The sequence below is a fragment of the Oryx dammah genome, unplaced genomic scaffold, assembly GCF_014754425.2.
Source record: "Oryx dammah isolate SB20612 unplaced genomic scaffold, SCBI_Odam_1.1 HiC_scaffold_11050, whole genome shotgun sequence".
Taxonomy (NCBI): Eukaryota; Metazoa; Chordata; class Mammalia; order Artiodactyla; family Bovidae; genus Oryx; species Oryx dammah.
This window is the reverse complement of record NW_024080444.1, coordinates 10,590,424-10,605,494: the sequence shown is the minus strand read 5'-3', so window position 1 is coordinate 10,605,494 and position 15,071 is coordinate 10,590,424. Positions and strand designations below refer to the sequence as shown.

At 38.0% G+C, this 15,071-nt stretch overlaps 1 protein-coding gene and 1 non-coding gene across 7 annotated transcripts in view; both read left to right on the top strand.

Annotated features, from left to right (window-relative positions):
• Positions 1-15,071, top strand: part of LOC120860215 (interleukin-33-like) — a 161,201-nt gene that overhangs the window by 139,021 nt on the left and 7,109 nt on the right. For all 6 annotated transcript variants that reach the window (XM_040235996.1, XM_040235997.1, XM_040235993.1 and 3 more), the window contains 4 exons: positions 580-735; positions 3,473-3,580; positions 13,624-13,746; positions 14,282-14,422. In XM_040235996.1, the coding sequence (XP_040091930.1) occupies positions 3,484-3,580; positions 13,624-13,746; positions 14,282-14,422 (361 nt within the window). In that variant the 5' untranslated portion in view covers positions 580-735; positions 3,473-3,483. The remainder of the gene's footprint in view (positions 1-579; positions 736-3,472; positions 3,581-13,623; positions 13,747-14,281; positions 14,423-15,071) is intronic.
• Positions 10,474-10,545, top strand: TRNAW-CCA. Its single transcript has one exon. It is a non-coding gene; the product is annotated as a tRNA-Trp (tRNA).

Here is a 15,071-nt window from a genome sequence, read left to right as displayed (position 1 = left end):
AACAGAGAATCCTTGAGAAATAGAAAACAGCATGCAGGAATAAGCCTGTTAAATGTTCTCTGACAATTTGTAATGCTCCCTGTATAAAGAATTATTCTGACATGTAAAAATGTCATGTTTATGCTTATGATGTGTGTTAACTGTATAATGAAAAAGCTTACAAAATAACATCAGCAGTATGATTCTACTTTTTATTAAAAAAAATAGATATATATAGTACTTCTTCACTGAAAAAAAGAATGTTAGGATCTACAGTATACATGCTTTCCTGTCATTTACACATTTTCTAAGTGCACATATATCATTTTTATAACCAGAAAAAATTACTTGAAAAGTTTTCAACTTTCTGTAGGAAAGAGAAAGGCAATTAAATAATCTGGGTCCTTATATGCTCCATGGTGAGTAATAAACAGTACACAGAGTCCAAATGATAGAGGTTTTATCAAAGTTAATGATTAACTGAGGACAACTCATTGAAAGTGCTATGGCTAAAATAATCTAAAAGCTTTGTTTAGGATTTAGTTGTGGGAATGGGAATGCATTCCCACCCATTCTAACCCATTCAACTGGCTCTATTAGGATTGCCTCATCCATCTAATGCTGTCACCCAACGTTGCTTAATCCAAGAGTGTGTATATATAAGTAGAGTTGGAATATAACCGCATCAACTACTACCAAGTGTGGACAACAGGAAGCCTCATCATTTGAGACCAGCCCTTCACATTTATAACTTAGGTGGGTATCATAACCAGTATGTGAGAATATTTGCCATATATTATTGGAAAGAGCAGCTCAAAAGAACTAGTAACGTTTACAATGCCATACTCTAATATTTCTGATTTTAAAATAAGAGAATAAACAGTAAATTTTAAGCATAAAAATTTTTTAATGTATTTTTTAAGGTAAAAGATTTGTAGGTTGTTTAAAGAAAATGTTTTGTTTTTCAGACAAAGATTAGAAAATATTTCCTGTTTTTGACTTATTGCATGCTCCTTAAAAAGCAGTTGACCTTTTCTGTGTCAGTGACTCCATTTTAAATGTTATATTTCAGTTTCTTATCTATCTTACATGAATCTACAGGCTAATATTGGTTTAGAACAGAGTTCCTCCAAGTGTGTTCTCTCAAACTAACCATGGAAATGTTAACAGAGTGAACTGAGGAGATTATTTGAGATCAAATAATCACTGAAAATAATAAGTTAAACAAAGGTACCCACAGTTCTACAGTGAGGGAATGTCAGCACCTTTACTATGCTATATGAATTCTGACTTTCCAAGAAGTGGAATATAGATTGAAATATTTCCCAGATTTATTTGAAAATACAACTTTTAAAAATGTCTATCCAAGAGATTTTTTTTCTAGGACACAAGGATTCTTGGATAAAAGAGAAAAACAAATCCAGCAATGTAATCTTCATGTTATCAGTAAAATAGTACCTGAACACCTACTGTGTGCAGGGTACTATTTGAACTATTTTCTGTACAATTTAAAATTTAACACAATAAAGCTACTTAAATGCACTATCCCACATTATGGTTACAAATTAAATATCATATTCTGAAATTAATTATTTAAAAGAATTTGGACAATTGCTTGAGCATTTGAAGCTCAATTCTCATTTCTGCTTACTTTCTTTCTACATTTGGAGGGAGAAGAGAATAGCCAGGGTCAGGAAGCTCTGGCATAAAGATGGAAATCACGAGACTAGATTCTAGTCCTGGTTCTGCTTTTGTGAACCTGGGCGAGGCACTTAACCTTTCAGACCTAGCCTACTCAGCTACAGAGTTGAGGTGGGCAGGGTACTCAGGAAATGATGTCTAAGTTTCTCTGCTTCTTATGTTCAACTGTTCTTGATCAATAAAGGTGGCAGAATCAGAGGAAGAAGGTAAGGATTGATGTGAGCCCCTCAAGCTCTGTGAGGATAATATTTACTCCCATGGACGATACATTCATTTCTAGGGGCAAAATAGGGAATCTCAATTATGCTATTATTGAAGGATTTTGCTCATCAGACAGGCTGTAAATAGAATGGCTTTGTGTAAGATTCTAGTTCCATTTAAACAAGAAAATTTGGAATTTCAGCCTATGGGGACTTGGCAAGGGACAAAAATAAAGGTGCAGGAAGTTTATTTTCCAATGAATCCTCTAACCCAGGAACTCAATGTTCCTCCTTTATTCTGCTAGAAGAGCTGGTCCTAATGAAGTTTATAAGAGATTTAAATAGTAACCACTTTTGGGATAATTTGGATTAAAAAATTTTAAATCTAGCACAAAGAGAGCAATGCTTACTAAAAGAAGTATTAACTATTATAGAATTTCAGATAATATTAGAGAAAGTTTAAGACTGGAGGAGCAATCTTGCTCCCTCCACAAAGCACAGCAACAATGCCTTGACCTTGACCATGAAGCCTGGTTGCAGTACCCTACTGAAAGAATACATGAAAGTGAAAGTGAAAACGTTAGTTACACAGTCATGTCTGACTCTTTGCGATCCCACAGATTGTAGCCCACTAGGCTCCTTTGTCCATGGAATTCTCTGTGGAAGAATACTGGAGTGAGTAGCCATTCCCTTCTCTAGGGAATCTTCCTGACCTAGGCAATTTATAAGACAACTCCATATTCCTTCAAAATGGTACTATGACCCAGCTTGATAATTAAGGAACAGCATCATTGATGATCCTTGCCTGAATCAAATATTAAATTGGATGCTGCAAAATGGTGATTTTTCTATCATTCCTTCCATAATGAATAAATCTTATTTATTCTTAAGAAATGCTATGGACTTACAGCCTTTTTTTTTTTTTAATAAAATGCTTTATAGTCAATTACCATCCTTTTTTCTGACGCTCAAACTATGCCAAATTTGTGCAGCAGGAGACCCTTCAAGGGGACTCCTGTGTCCTTTTGACACAATCTCACTAGTTTTTGAATGATTCACTGCTTTCTGGCACAATGAGATACTCAGTGTTCACTTCTATTATTTCCCAACCCAGATCTAGAATCTTGGTTCCCTTCAGTGGAAAAAGTAGTTAGAAACTAAGATACAGGCACATTGATATTGATAATTCAGATTTAACACTACAGGGATTTTCTCTTCTCCTTTTATTTTATATTTATATCTCCTTTTCCCTGCAGTGAAAATCCTATAACACCAATACATTTGTTCTATTCCATAGTAGAGCAAAACACAGTCACAGAATTTCAAAGCCAATATTTCCACTAACAACAAGCCCACAAAGTAAAGTTTAAGACTGGAATTCTTTTCACCCTCTGACAATAGTTCTAGTATGTATGTATGTATGTATGTATGTATGTATATAATATATATATATTCAGAATACTATATTCAAATTTTACTGAATTATTTTTCTATGTAGCTTTATTATCAATTTTATATTGAGTTAGCCACAGTTGTTTCTGTTTGTTTTCAAGTTGAGACAATTGAACTAACATTATATTTTAATTCAACAGAAGCCTGAAAAATGAAGCCTAAAATGAAGTATTCAACCACCAAAATTTCCCCAGCAAAGATGAAAAGCACAGCAGGCAAAGCCTTGGTAAAATCTCCCAAGTTGAGAAGTAAGGACTTAAGTTTTTCTGATTGTTTTACACACTATTGTTTATCTGTTACCAAATCTTTATTAATCCAATGTTTATACATGTAAACTTATTAAAAACTACTAAGATGGCTCATAAGTGTATAATAGAGAAGGCTTTGGTTGTAAAATCAGACTATAAAGGGCCAACTTTTGTTTATTTGATATATCACAGAACAGGAGTGGCTTAGGTGATTTAAGCCTGCTAATAGTGATAAATATAATTACAGCCTGTCATATCAATTCCTTCTCTACCCAAACCTACTGCCCCCAAATCCCAAAACCTTTTTCCCAGATCACCTAACAAAAACTTAAACTGACTGACTTTTATTCAACAAACATTTATTAAGACCTTTGGTATATCAAGTTTTTGGTCTTGACTTCAGATAAAGGAGAGAATAACAAGTGAAGATATTTGAATAATCCAGGCACCAAATGAAGCAAAATTGACCAAATGATGCTCAAGTTTATCCAGTTGCAAACTCAAAGCGTCTGAAATAAGTTGAAGGGCAGATAAAATCAGAGAGTAGCCATACCTTCAAGATGAAAGAATTATTAACATCTTTGATTCTTAAAATAACCTATCCTAGGAAAGAATTATACAAATTTACACTCATATTTTCATTTGAGAGAAGTAACACAAGAGAATTAACAGAGCTCTGGTGTACTGAGAGAAAAAAAGAGAATGAAAAATGGTAGTGGGGACTGGCATATCTTTGTCTTTTGTGCTCCTCTTCATTTCCCTGAACATGTAAGGCTAGAAGAGAAAGCAATGTCAGACAGAATATCATTTCTGTCTTCCCTGAGGCTCTGGCCCATTAATACTCCTCTCTTATCTGCTGCGGCATCTGAGTCACCAGGAAATCACAGCTAAGTTAGTTGTTTTATTTATGTCTGAGCTAAAATACTCCTTTCAGGAACAGTGACTCATTTTCTTTGTACCCTAGGCGATGTGGGCTCTCCATAGACACTGATATGAGGCAGCAGGCTGGGAATATATACCAGAGTCGCTGGCATTAATGGAAAATAAAAATGTAACCCATCATTTAAGGGTGCAATGGACCCAACAGCTTATTTATGCCATTTAGAGAAACAATGATTAAGATTATCCCCCAAATCACATTACATTATTTTTATCGTTCCTTAGCAGATTTTTCCCTTCCAATAATAACTGGTTCAGTTTAATACTAAAATTGTCATTATTTAAACATTCTTGGCTAAAATTTCAACAGATACCTATGTGGTATCTGACAGATATGAACTGCTTCTCAAAACTGAAGGTGCAAGAAATGTCACACCTTATTTTTGTAAATAAACTGCTCTGAGTACCCAAGCAACAAAGTCTATTTTAATACTGTCTCCTCCCCTGGGCTAGCAGGATCTTACACAGTGGAAAAGCCACAAAACTCAGTACTTAACCTCTACCGGTATCCATACAGTCAGATCCCACATGGGTTCTGGTCAGCACCAGAGCATTTCACCTCTAGTTTTCACCTCTAGTGCCAACACAGTACAGAACTTCAAGAGTTAGAGGAAAGCCTCTCCCCAAATGTATCTCCTTTCCAGGAATCTACTCCTTAGAGTTAGCCCATTCTCCCCTACTATTTCCTCTCCCTCATACCCATTAATCCTTTCCCTGCCCTGACAATCCAGTGTCATTATGGATCTATTCAGAAGTCACAATAAAGAAGCTTTGGCCCATATCCATCCAACAGAAGTATTTTAGTTGGCTTGAACAGTATTACTGTTGTTTTTCAACTGAGGTAACATTTAAAAATTGGGAGATTTTGCATAAAAATCTGAATTACAGCTTCTCAGGAGAAATTTGAAGATCTAGCAACAACTGGGCCCATATATCCCTACATGGCAATAGCCGTAGGCAGAATAGAGTAGGGATCATCCCCTTTAGTTTGGAGCTGTCTATAAGATAATCTTCTGTTACAGTGAAGGAGCTTTAACTTTATCCTGTGGATAGCAGGGAACCACTGAAAATGTTTAATTGGGAAATAATAAGACATTTTTACTTTGGATAGATCATGTTGGTGGTAGTGAAGATAGAGTAAAGAGGCAAGAGTGGAAACAGAGACTGGTCAGAGGTCTACTACATTCATCTTAAGGGACTGATCATGAGGGCCTGCCCTAAGATGACAGAATGGAAAGGAAAAACTAAAATTCAGATACATTCAGAAAATGAAATCAGTAAGGTTTAATAACAAACTGAATATATTGACAGGCGGGGAAATGATTAATTCTCAGCTTTTTGATTTTAAAGTTGGGCAGATATGGCAGATAGCAGTACTATTTTAAAGATGGGGAATTCTTCAGGAATATATTGGGGGTAGAGAAAGATAAAGTTTAGTTTTTTTATTGTAAGTATATTTCATTTGGGGTAAGTGTAGGTCATCTGGGTAAGATATCCAGAATTCAGGAGGCTCTACATAGATAGAAATAGGGATGCTTTCAGTTCAGTCGCTCAGTTGTGTCCGACTCTTTGCGACCCCATGAATTGCAGCACGCCAGGCCTCCCTGTCCATCACCAACTCCCGGAGTTCACTCAGACTCATGTCCATCGAGTCAGTGATGCCATCCAGGCATCTCATCCTCTGTCGTCCGCTTCTCCTCCTGCCCCCAATCCCTCCCAGCATCAGAGTCTTTTCCAATGAGTCAACTCTTTGCATGAGGTGGCCAAAGTATTGGAGTTTCAGCTTCAGCATCCAAAGAAATCCCAGGGCTGATCTCCTTTAGAATGGACTGGTTGGATCTCCTCGCAGTCCAAGGGACTCTCAAGAGTCTTCTCCAACACCACACTTCAAAAGCATCAATTCTTGGGCTCTCAGCTTTCTTCACAGTCCAACTCTCACATCCATACATGACCAGAGGAAAAACCATAGCCTTGAGTAGACGGACCATTGTTGGTAAAGTAATATTTCTGCTTTTCAATATGCTATCTAGGTTGGTCATAACTTTTCTTCCAAGGAGTAAGCGTCTTTTAATTTCATGGCTGCAATCACCATCTGCAGTGATTTTGGAGCCCCAAAAAACAAAGTCTGACACTGTTTCCATTTCCCATGAAGTGATGGGACCAGATGCCACGATCTTCATTTTCTGAATGTTGAGCTTTAAACCAACTTTTTCACTCTCCACTTTCACTTTCATCCAGAGGCTTTTTAGTTCCTCTTCACTTTCTGCCATAAGGGTGGTGTCATCTGCATATCTGAGGTGATTGATATTTCTCCTGGCAATCTTGATGCCAGCTTGTGCTTCTTCCAGCTCAGCATTTCTCATGATGTACTCTGTATATAAGTTAAATAAGCAGGGTGACAATATACAGCCTTGATGTACTCCTTTTCCTATTTGGAACCAGTCTGTTGTTCCATGTCCAGTTCTAACTGTTGTTTCCTGACCTGCATATAGGTTTCTCAAGAGGCAGGTCAGGTGGTCTGGTATTCCCATCTCTTTCAGAATTTTCCACAGTTTATTGTGATCCACACAGTCAAAGGCTTTGGCATAGTCAATAAAGCAGAAATGGATGTTTTTCTGGAACTCTCTTGCTTTTTCGATGATCCAGCAGATGTTGGCAATTTGATCTCTGGTTCCTCTGCCTTTTCTAAAACCAGCTTGAACATCTGGAAGTTCATAGTTCACATATTGCTGAAGCCTGGCTTGGAGAATTTTGACCATTACTTTACTAGCGTGTGAGATGAGTGCAATTGTGCGGTAGTTTGCACATTCTTTGGCATTTCCTTTCTTGGGAACTTAAGTCAAAATGCCCCATGGGATCAAAATTTCTGTGGAGAAAAAACAAAAGATACAAAGCTTGGGAGAGAGACCAAAGGTCTACTTACTTTTGGGGAATCATCAACATATAAAAAGATGATTGAAGTCACTGGAGCAAGCAAGATTGCCTGGAAAGTCTAAACTGAGAAGAAAGACAAAGGACAAAACCTTTAGGAAGACCAACATTTTAGGACCAAGCAGAGAAGGAAGAAAAAGAGACAGAGATGGAGTGATCAGAGGGAAATAAAAATAATCCAAGAAGAGTGCTAATTCAACAGTAAGGGAAGAAGGATTCAGAAAGGATGTGGTCCCCTGTCAATCAAATGTCACAGACAGGTCAAAGATAGTAAACAGTAAGGGGAGATCTTTGGTGAAATTAGTGCTTGGGGAATAAAAGAAAGATGAAGTCACTCACTTGTGCAGTTCCTGTCAGCCATGGTCTGGCTCTCTCTGTAGCATATTTAAAAAAAAGATTTCTGGGCCCATCCCCATGACATGCCTGAGATTTCTCATCATGCTGTTGCTATGATGAAATTATAGGTTATGAGAATTTCCTTAAAAGACTTTTAAAGACATTTCCCTCAGATATCAAGTAGGATGGAGACATAGGAAATGGCAACAGTAAGTCTGAAAGGCTTTGACCCTAATGGAATACTCTCTTCAACAGAGTTCTCAAAGCCATGCCAGCTTTATGCTTTCCTCTCAAAAACTCAACCTTCATACGTTTCAGCTACCCCAAATATTAAAATATACCATCTTCCAAATTCTCCCATCCTGGAATGTGAAGTCAAGTGAGCCTTAGAAAGCATCACTACAAACAAAGGTAGTGGAGGTTATGGAATTCCAGTTGAGCTATTTCGAATCCTGGAAGATGATGCTGTGAAAGTGCTGCACTCAATATGCAAGCAAATTTGGAAAACTCAGCAGTGGCCACAGGACTGGAAAAGGTCAGTTTAATTCCAATCCCAAAGAAAGGCAATGCCAAAGAATGCTCAAACTACTGCACAATTGCACTTATCTCACATGCTAGTAAAGTAATGCTCAAAATTCTCCAAGCCAGGCTTTAGCAATACATGAACCGTGAACATCCTGATGTTCAAGATGGTTTTAGAAAAGGCAGAGAACCAGAGATCAAATTGCCAACATCTGCTGGATCATGGAAAAAGCAAGAGAGTTCCAGAAAAACATCTATTTCTGCTTTATTGACTATGCCAAAGCCTTTGACTGTGTGGATCACAATAAACTGTGGAAAATTCTGAGAGAGATGGGAATACCAGACCACCTGACCTGCCTCTTGAGAAACCTATATGCAGGTCAGGAAGCAACAGTTAGAACTGGACATGGAACCAGTGGCAGACTGGTTCCAAATAGAAAAAGGAGTACATCAAGGCTGTATATTGTCACCCTGCTTATTTAACTTCTATGCAGAGTACATCATGAGAAATGCTGGGCTGGAAGAAGCACAAGCTGGCATCAAGATTGCCAGGAGAAATATCAATAACCTCAGATAAGCAGATGACACCACCCTTATGGCAGAAAGTGGAGAGGAATTAAAAAGCCTCTTGATGAAAGTGAAAGAGGAGAGTGAAAAAGTTGGATTAAAGCTCAACATTCAGAAAACGAAGATCATGGCATCTGGTCCCATCACTTCATGGGGAATAGATGGGGAAACAGTGGCAGAATTTATTGTTTTGGGCTCCAAAATCACTGATGATGATGGTGATGGTGACTGTAGCCATGAAATTAAAAGATGCTTACTCCTTGGGAGGAAAGTTGTGACCAACCTAGATAGCATATTGAAAAGCAGAGATATTACTTTGCCAACAAAGGTCCGTCTACTCAAGGCTATGGTTTTTCCAGTGGTCATGTATAGATGTGAGAGTTGGACTGTGAAGAAAGCTGAATGCCCAAGAATTGATGCTTTTGAAGTGTGGTGTTGGAGAAGACTCTTGAGAGTCCCTTGGACTGCAACAAGATCCAACCAGTCCATCCTAAAGGAGATCAGTCCTGGGTGTTCATTCGAAGGACTGATGCTGAAGCTGAAACTCCAATACTTTGGCCACCTCATGCAAAGAGTTGACTCATTGGAAAAGACTCTGATGCTGGGAGGGATTGGGGGCAGGAGAAGGGGACGACAGAGGATGAGTTGCCTGGATGGCATCACCGACTCGATGGACAGGAGTTTGAGAGAACTCCGGGAGTTGGTGATGGACAGGGAGGCCTGGCGTGCTGTGATTCATGGGGTCACAAAGAGTTGGACTCGACTGAGCAACTGAACTGAACTGAAAGTATTCTAAATACTTCAAACACAGTCAGCTCCCAAGGAATTATATCCAGATTTTGTCTCACTAGATGCTACTTGCTACATTACTATCTTCAGCCCCTAATCCTCTTCCACATCCACAGTATTTCCTCAGTTCTATGACCTTCACTTCTAACTGACCAAGACCCATATCCTACTCCCCACAGAGTCCACTTCCAATATTGGACATACCTGGCATGGCCCTATGGGATGCTACACATTAAGATAAGCTTATAAGGAATGAACATACGTAGAGTATCATCTATGCTTTTTAACTTGGAAAAGACAATGTGATACAATATAGTTTAAGCCATGACAGTTGAATTTTGCTTTTCTATTTTGTAATGCAAGTGCCTGACTTAAGCTTTGATTGCTGAGGCATCTACTTCAAAAATGATCATCTCAAATAAACACTCATATAGTCCATGGAATTATCCAGGCCAGAATACTGGAGTGGGTAGCTTTTCCCTTCTCCGTTGGATCTTCCCAACCCAAGGATCGAACCCAGGTCTCCCACATTGCAGGCAGATTCCTTATCAGCTGAGCCATAAGGGAAGCCCAAGAATACTGGGGTGGGTAGCCTATCCCTTCCCCAGTGTATCTTTCTGACCCAGGAATCAAACCGGGGTCTCCTGCATTGCAGGAAGATTCTTTACCAACAGAGCTATCAGAGAACCCAAATATACACAGCCAGTCACAAAACTAGGTAAAGATCAGAAGATCTTGGTTGATTTCCATAACTGACCATTTGGACTACTTGCCTTTTTTTTCCTACTCTTACCATGCTTTAAGGGGCTTCCCTGGTGGCTCAGAGGTTAAAGTGTCTGCCTCCAATGCGGGAGACCCAGGTTCGATCCCTGGGTAAGGAAGATCCCCTGGAGAAGGAAATGGTAACCCACTCCAGTATTCTTGCCTGGAGAATCCCATGGACGGAGAAGCCTGGTAGGCTACAGTCCATGGGGTCGCAAAGAGTTGGACACAACTGTGCGACTTCACTATTCACTATACTATGCTTTAAATTCCTGCTCGTATATTTTAAATTCACCAATAAACAGTGAGCTCTCACTATCCTAGGATCACACACTCAATCCCAATAAAAAGCAGAACCTCAGGCCCATGCACTCTCTCTACCTGTGACCTCTCTGTGTGGTCCCAGATAGGCAGTGTAATTTCCAAATCCTATAATTATAGTCAAAGCTATGGGTTTCCCAATAGTCATGTATGGATATGAGAGTTAGACCATAAAGAAGGCTAAGTGCCAAAGAATTGATGCTTTTAAACTGTGACATTGGAGGAGACTCTTGAGTCGCTTCGACTGCAAGGAGATCAAACCAGTAAATCCTAAAGGAAATCAACTCTGAATATTCATTGGAAGGACTGCTGCTGAAGCTGAAACTCCAATATTTTGGCCACCTGATGTGAAGAACTGACTCATTGAAAAAGGCCCTGATTGTAGGCAGGAGGAAAAGGGGACAACAGAGGATGAGATGGCTGAATGGCATCACTGACTCAATGAACTTGAGTTTGAGCAAACTCTAGGAGATGGTGAAGGACAGGGAAGCCTGGTGTGCTGCAGTCCATGGGGTTACAAAGAGTCAGACACAACTGAGTGACTAAACAACAACAACAAATAATTAATTAAACTTTATTTCTTCAATTTCCTGATGATGGTTATTGCTGAAGGGCATTTTGCAATCATAATAAGAACATTAAGGGCCAGTCCAAATACAATATTGGTTATTATTAACAGGCTAAGATCAGCACAAAACATACAATTAATAACATATTGTATTAAATTATTGTCAGGAGGCCAAGTTCAGGGTTGACTCTGGCAGAGCTTTGTAAATTATCTTTGCGTTAAATACATGTAAGATATCGCAGTTGACATATCTAAAGCTATAAAGGAATATTGGGAATTTCCAGGGCAAATGAGTATGATTAAATGGCCTTACCCTGTTCAAACAGTTGAAGACACCTAAAGGTAGATGCTCATCTGAATTGGAGGCAAGATATAGAAAAGTCAAACCAGTAACTAACAAAAGTTTATTCCACTTAATTTTGTTAATCATATTAGGAAGGCAAATCTACAGAATTTTAAAAAAGATCATAGATGTATCTGAAAATCACAAGTAATTATTTTCATTTTCTGAATTACTGTGAATTATTGAATTTGGCTATATTGTATAAATTTCTTGATAATTCATTGGCTATAATGTTGAAGATGGAGATCTTATCACCTAGGTGTTATCACTTTCTTTTCTATTTGACTTTTAAAGGCTTTTTTAAAAATGATTTTCAAGTGGCAAATTTAATTTTTATTTTAAATTTTAATTTTTATTTGGATAAGTTAAATAAGAATTAATGAATAACTGATTGTTTTTACTTCAACTGATTTAATCTCAGTTTGTGTTTTGTTAGTCTCTAAAATTGCAATATAGCATTTTCTTAGATGGAGTAGATGGAAGTATAGCTTTGATATTAGACACACTTGAGTCACAACTTCTCATCAGAACTTTGGCAAAGGTCATGACTGCTAAGAACCTCAAATCATCATTTGTAAAATGAAATGAATAATATCTACCTGTAATATTATTTGTGAAGGTTTAAATGAAAATTGTTCACAGTGCTTGGCCCACTGTAGACACACTAATATTTGACAAGGAAGCCAAGAATACTCAGTGGAATAAAAAAACAGTCTCTTCAATAAATGGTGCTGGTAAAACTGGATTATAACATGTAAAAGAATGAAACAACCCCTATCTACACCACTCACAAAAATTAACTCACAATGAATTTAAAGACTTAAACATAAGACCTGAAACCATGAAACTCCTAGAAGAAAACATAGTCAAAAAACTCCCTGACCTGGGTCAGTTCAGTTCAGTCGCTCAGCCGTGTCTGACTCTTTGTGACCCCATGAACTGCAGCACGCCAGGCCTCCCTGTCCATCACCAACTCCCAGAGTTCACTCAAACTCACAGTTCACTCAAACTCACGCCCATCGAGTCGGTGATGCCATCCAGCCATCTCATCCTCTGTCGTCCCCTTCTCCTCCTGCCCCCAATCCCTCCCCGCGTCAGAGTCTTTTCCAATGAGTCAACTCTTCGCACGAAGTAGCCAAAGTACTAGAGTTTCAGCTTTAGCATCATTCCTTCCAAAGAACACCCAGGACTGATCTCCTTTAGAATGGACTAGTTGGATCTCCTTGCAGTCCAAGGGACTCTTGAGAGTCTTCTCCAACACCACAGTTCGAAAGCATCAGTTCTTCAGCACTCAGCTTTCTTCACAGTCCAACTCTTACATCCATACACGACCACTGGAAAAACCATAGCCTTGACTAGATGGGTCAGCTATTCTTAATAACTTTTACAGACAATAGTCATCTCTCTAAAATAATTAAAAAATAGATTCTAGATAAGTAGAAAGGAGTATAGATTTCATATAACCAAAGAGCTCCCTGCCAGCTAGGCAAAGATTGATATATGTTGGATGTAGGGCCACACTCTTTTATGCCAGTTTTTAAACCAAAATTTTTTCTAAAGACCTAAAGCTTTTCATAACTCATTTAACAGCAAAATATGACCTGAACTCATTAACAATTAAATCCTGACCTAAACCAACATGAAGTCTTTATTTATTTCACTTGATGTATATTTTCCTGTGCTTCACTATAAAGTTATTAATTATTTTATTATGAGGTGTTCTCCTAGTCCCTGCTGGGTGTGTTTCCCTAGCCCCTTCTCGATGTGTTAGTTATAGACAATATGTACTGTACACAACAATCTTAAAATCTAAAACAACTCTGAATTTTGAAAAACAACTGGCCCCAAGGTTTGTGATAAGATACTGTGGACTGTCGTTGCTTTCTTGATCTGCTCCACTCAGGGTTTGTAAAAGGATAAAGAAGGATGGAATGAAATGGTATCACGGTTTTTTTAATTACTTAGAATCCCAACAGAAGGCCGAAGAAGTTTGTCAGATGTACTATATGCAGCTACGCTCTGGCCTTAAAATAGAAAAAAATGTCTGTTACTTTAGGAAAGAAACCACCAAAAGGCATTCATCAACAGGTAAGGAGAAACTATGCACTTCCTGATAATTTTTCAACATAATGATGAACATTGAATTGCCTTCACTTATCACATCAAGATACATAATTTCTTTCCTCACCCAAATTCCTTCTGGAAAAGAGTAAGGATGAGGAACTATTTTTTAGTCATTTTCAGAATAGTGTGGAAGAAAAGGTTATATCATGTTAAGTGAAAATAGAGGATACAAAATTATAAATATATTTTATAATATTTTAAAATGTTTTTTCTTTCATTTAATGAAAGTAAACTAAAATGTTAATAGTGGTTGCCTTTTGGGTATTGAGACCATGAGTGACTAGTTTTCTTCAGCCTGGACTCCAGTGAGTGTGTCCTATTGGGATGTAAGTATGTAGAAAGTATTGATTCCTTCAGAGCATAGCATGACCAAAGCCCTGGGGTCAGTCATCACTGTGAGCAAGCAGCCTTGACTGGAAGTCCTCAAAGGGGTGACGGGAAGGGGTCTGCACTGAGTGAGGACTGACAGCCCACTCCTATCCCCACCCCTGTCCTGCAGCTGAGAAGTACAAAGAGCATCTGGCACTATTTACCTGTAAGCAGACGAAACACTTTAGACAGTCTGTGGACCAGGGCTTCACCTTGGGTAAGACGATGGTCCAGAAATACACTACAGCATATCACCTTCCAAGTATCAAAGGTAAGATTGGTCACAGGGGTGTGTGAGGGTGAGAAGGGAGGTAGGACATGGGACCCTCACAAGTGCTAGTCCAAGAAGCAGCCCCAACTCTACAATTTCATGTATATCAGAAACTTCTGTCCTTTTTAAGTGGTATCCAAAGTAGTACAGGGTATCTGCTCTAACAGTACTTGTGCATTCTATAGTCAGAACTATATTATTATTTTGAAATGCTTACTATGGACTGGAATCTCATCTGCATAATTTCTGAGATAAATATATTATCCTTTTTGGGGGGAAAAAAAACACATTCTCTCTCCAAATTTCAACATTTTGACAATGAAAGAAAAGGAAGAGCTATTATATTTTCAAATATAATTTCAACTCAAAAATTTTAAATAATTGTTGATTGTTTTAAATTATATCACACATGTGCAAATAAATTCAATATTTAAAGTTCTTATGTTATATATATTATTTTCTTTAGCATAATTCTACACTATAAATAAAATATAATTATTTTTTTTCATCTAGGGCCTATATATGTAGTCTCTAAATCTGACCCAATTTACCCCAGCATGCTGCAGAAATATCATTTTGTGTGTGTGCTGATATATTTAAAAAATTGAGAGTACTGATTTAAGTGTTGCAGTGTTTTGGCCAGAAGACA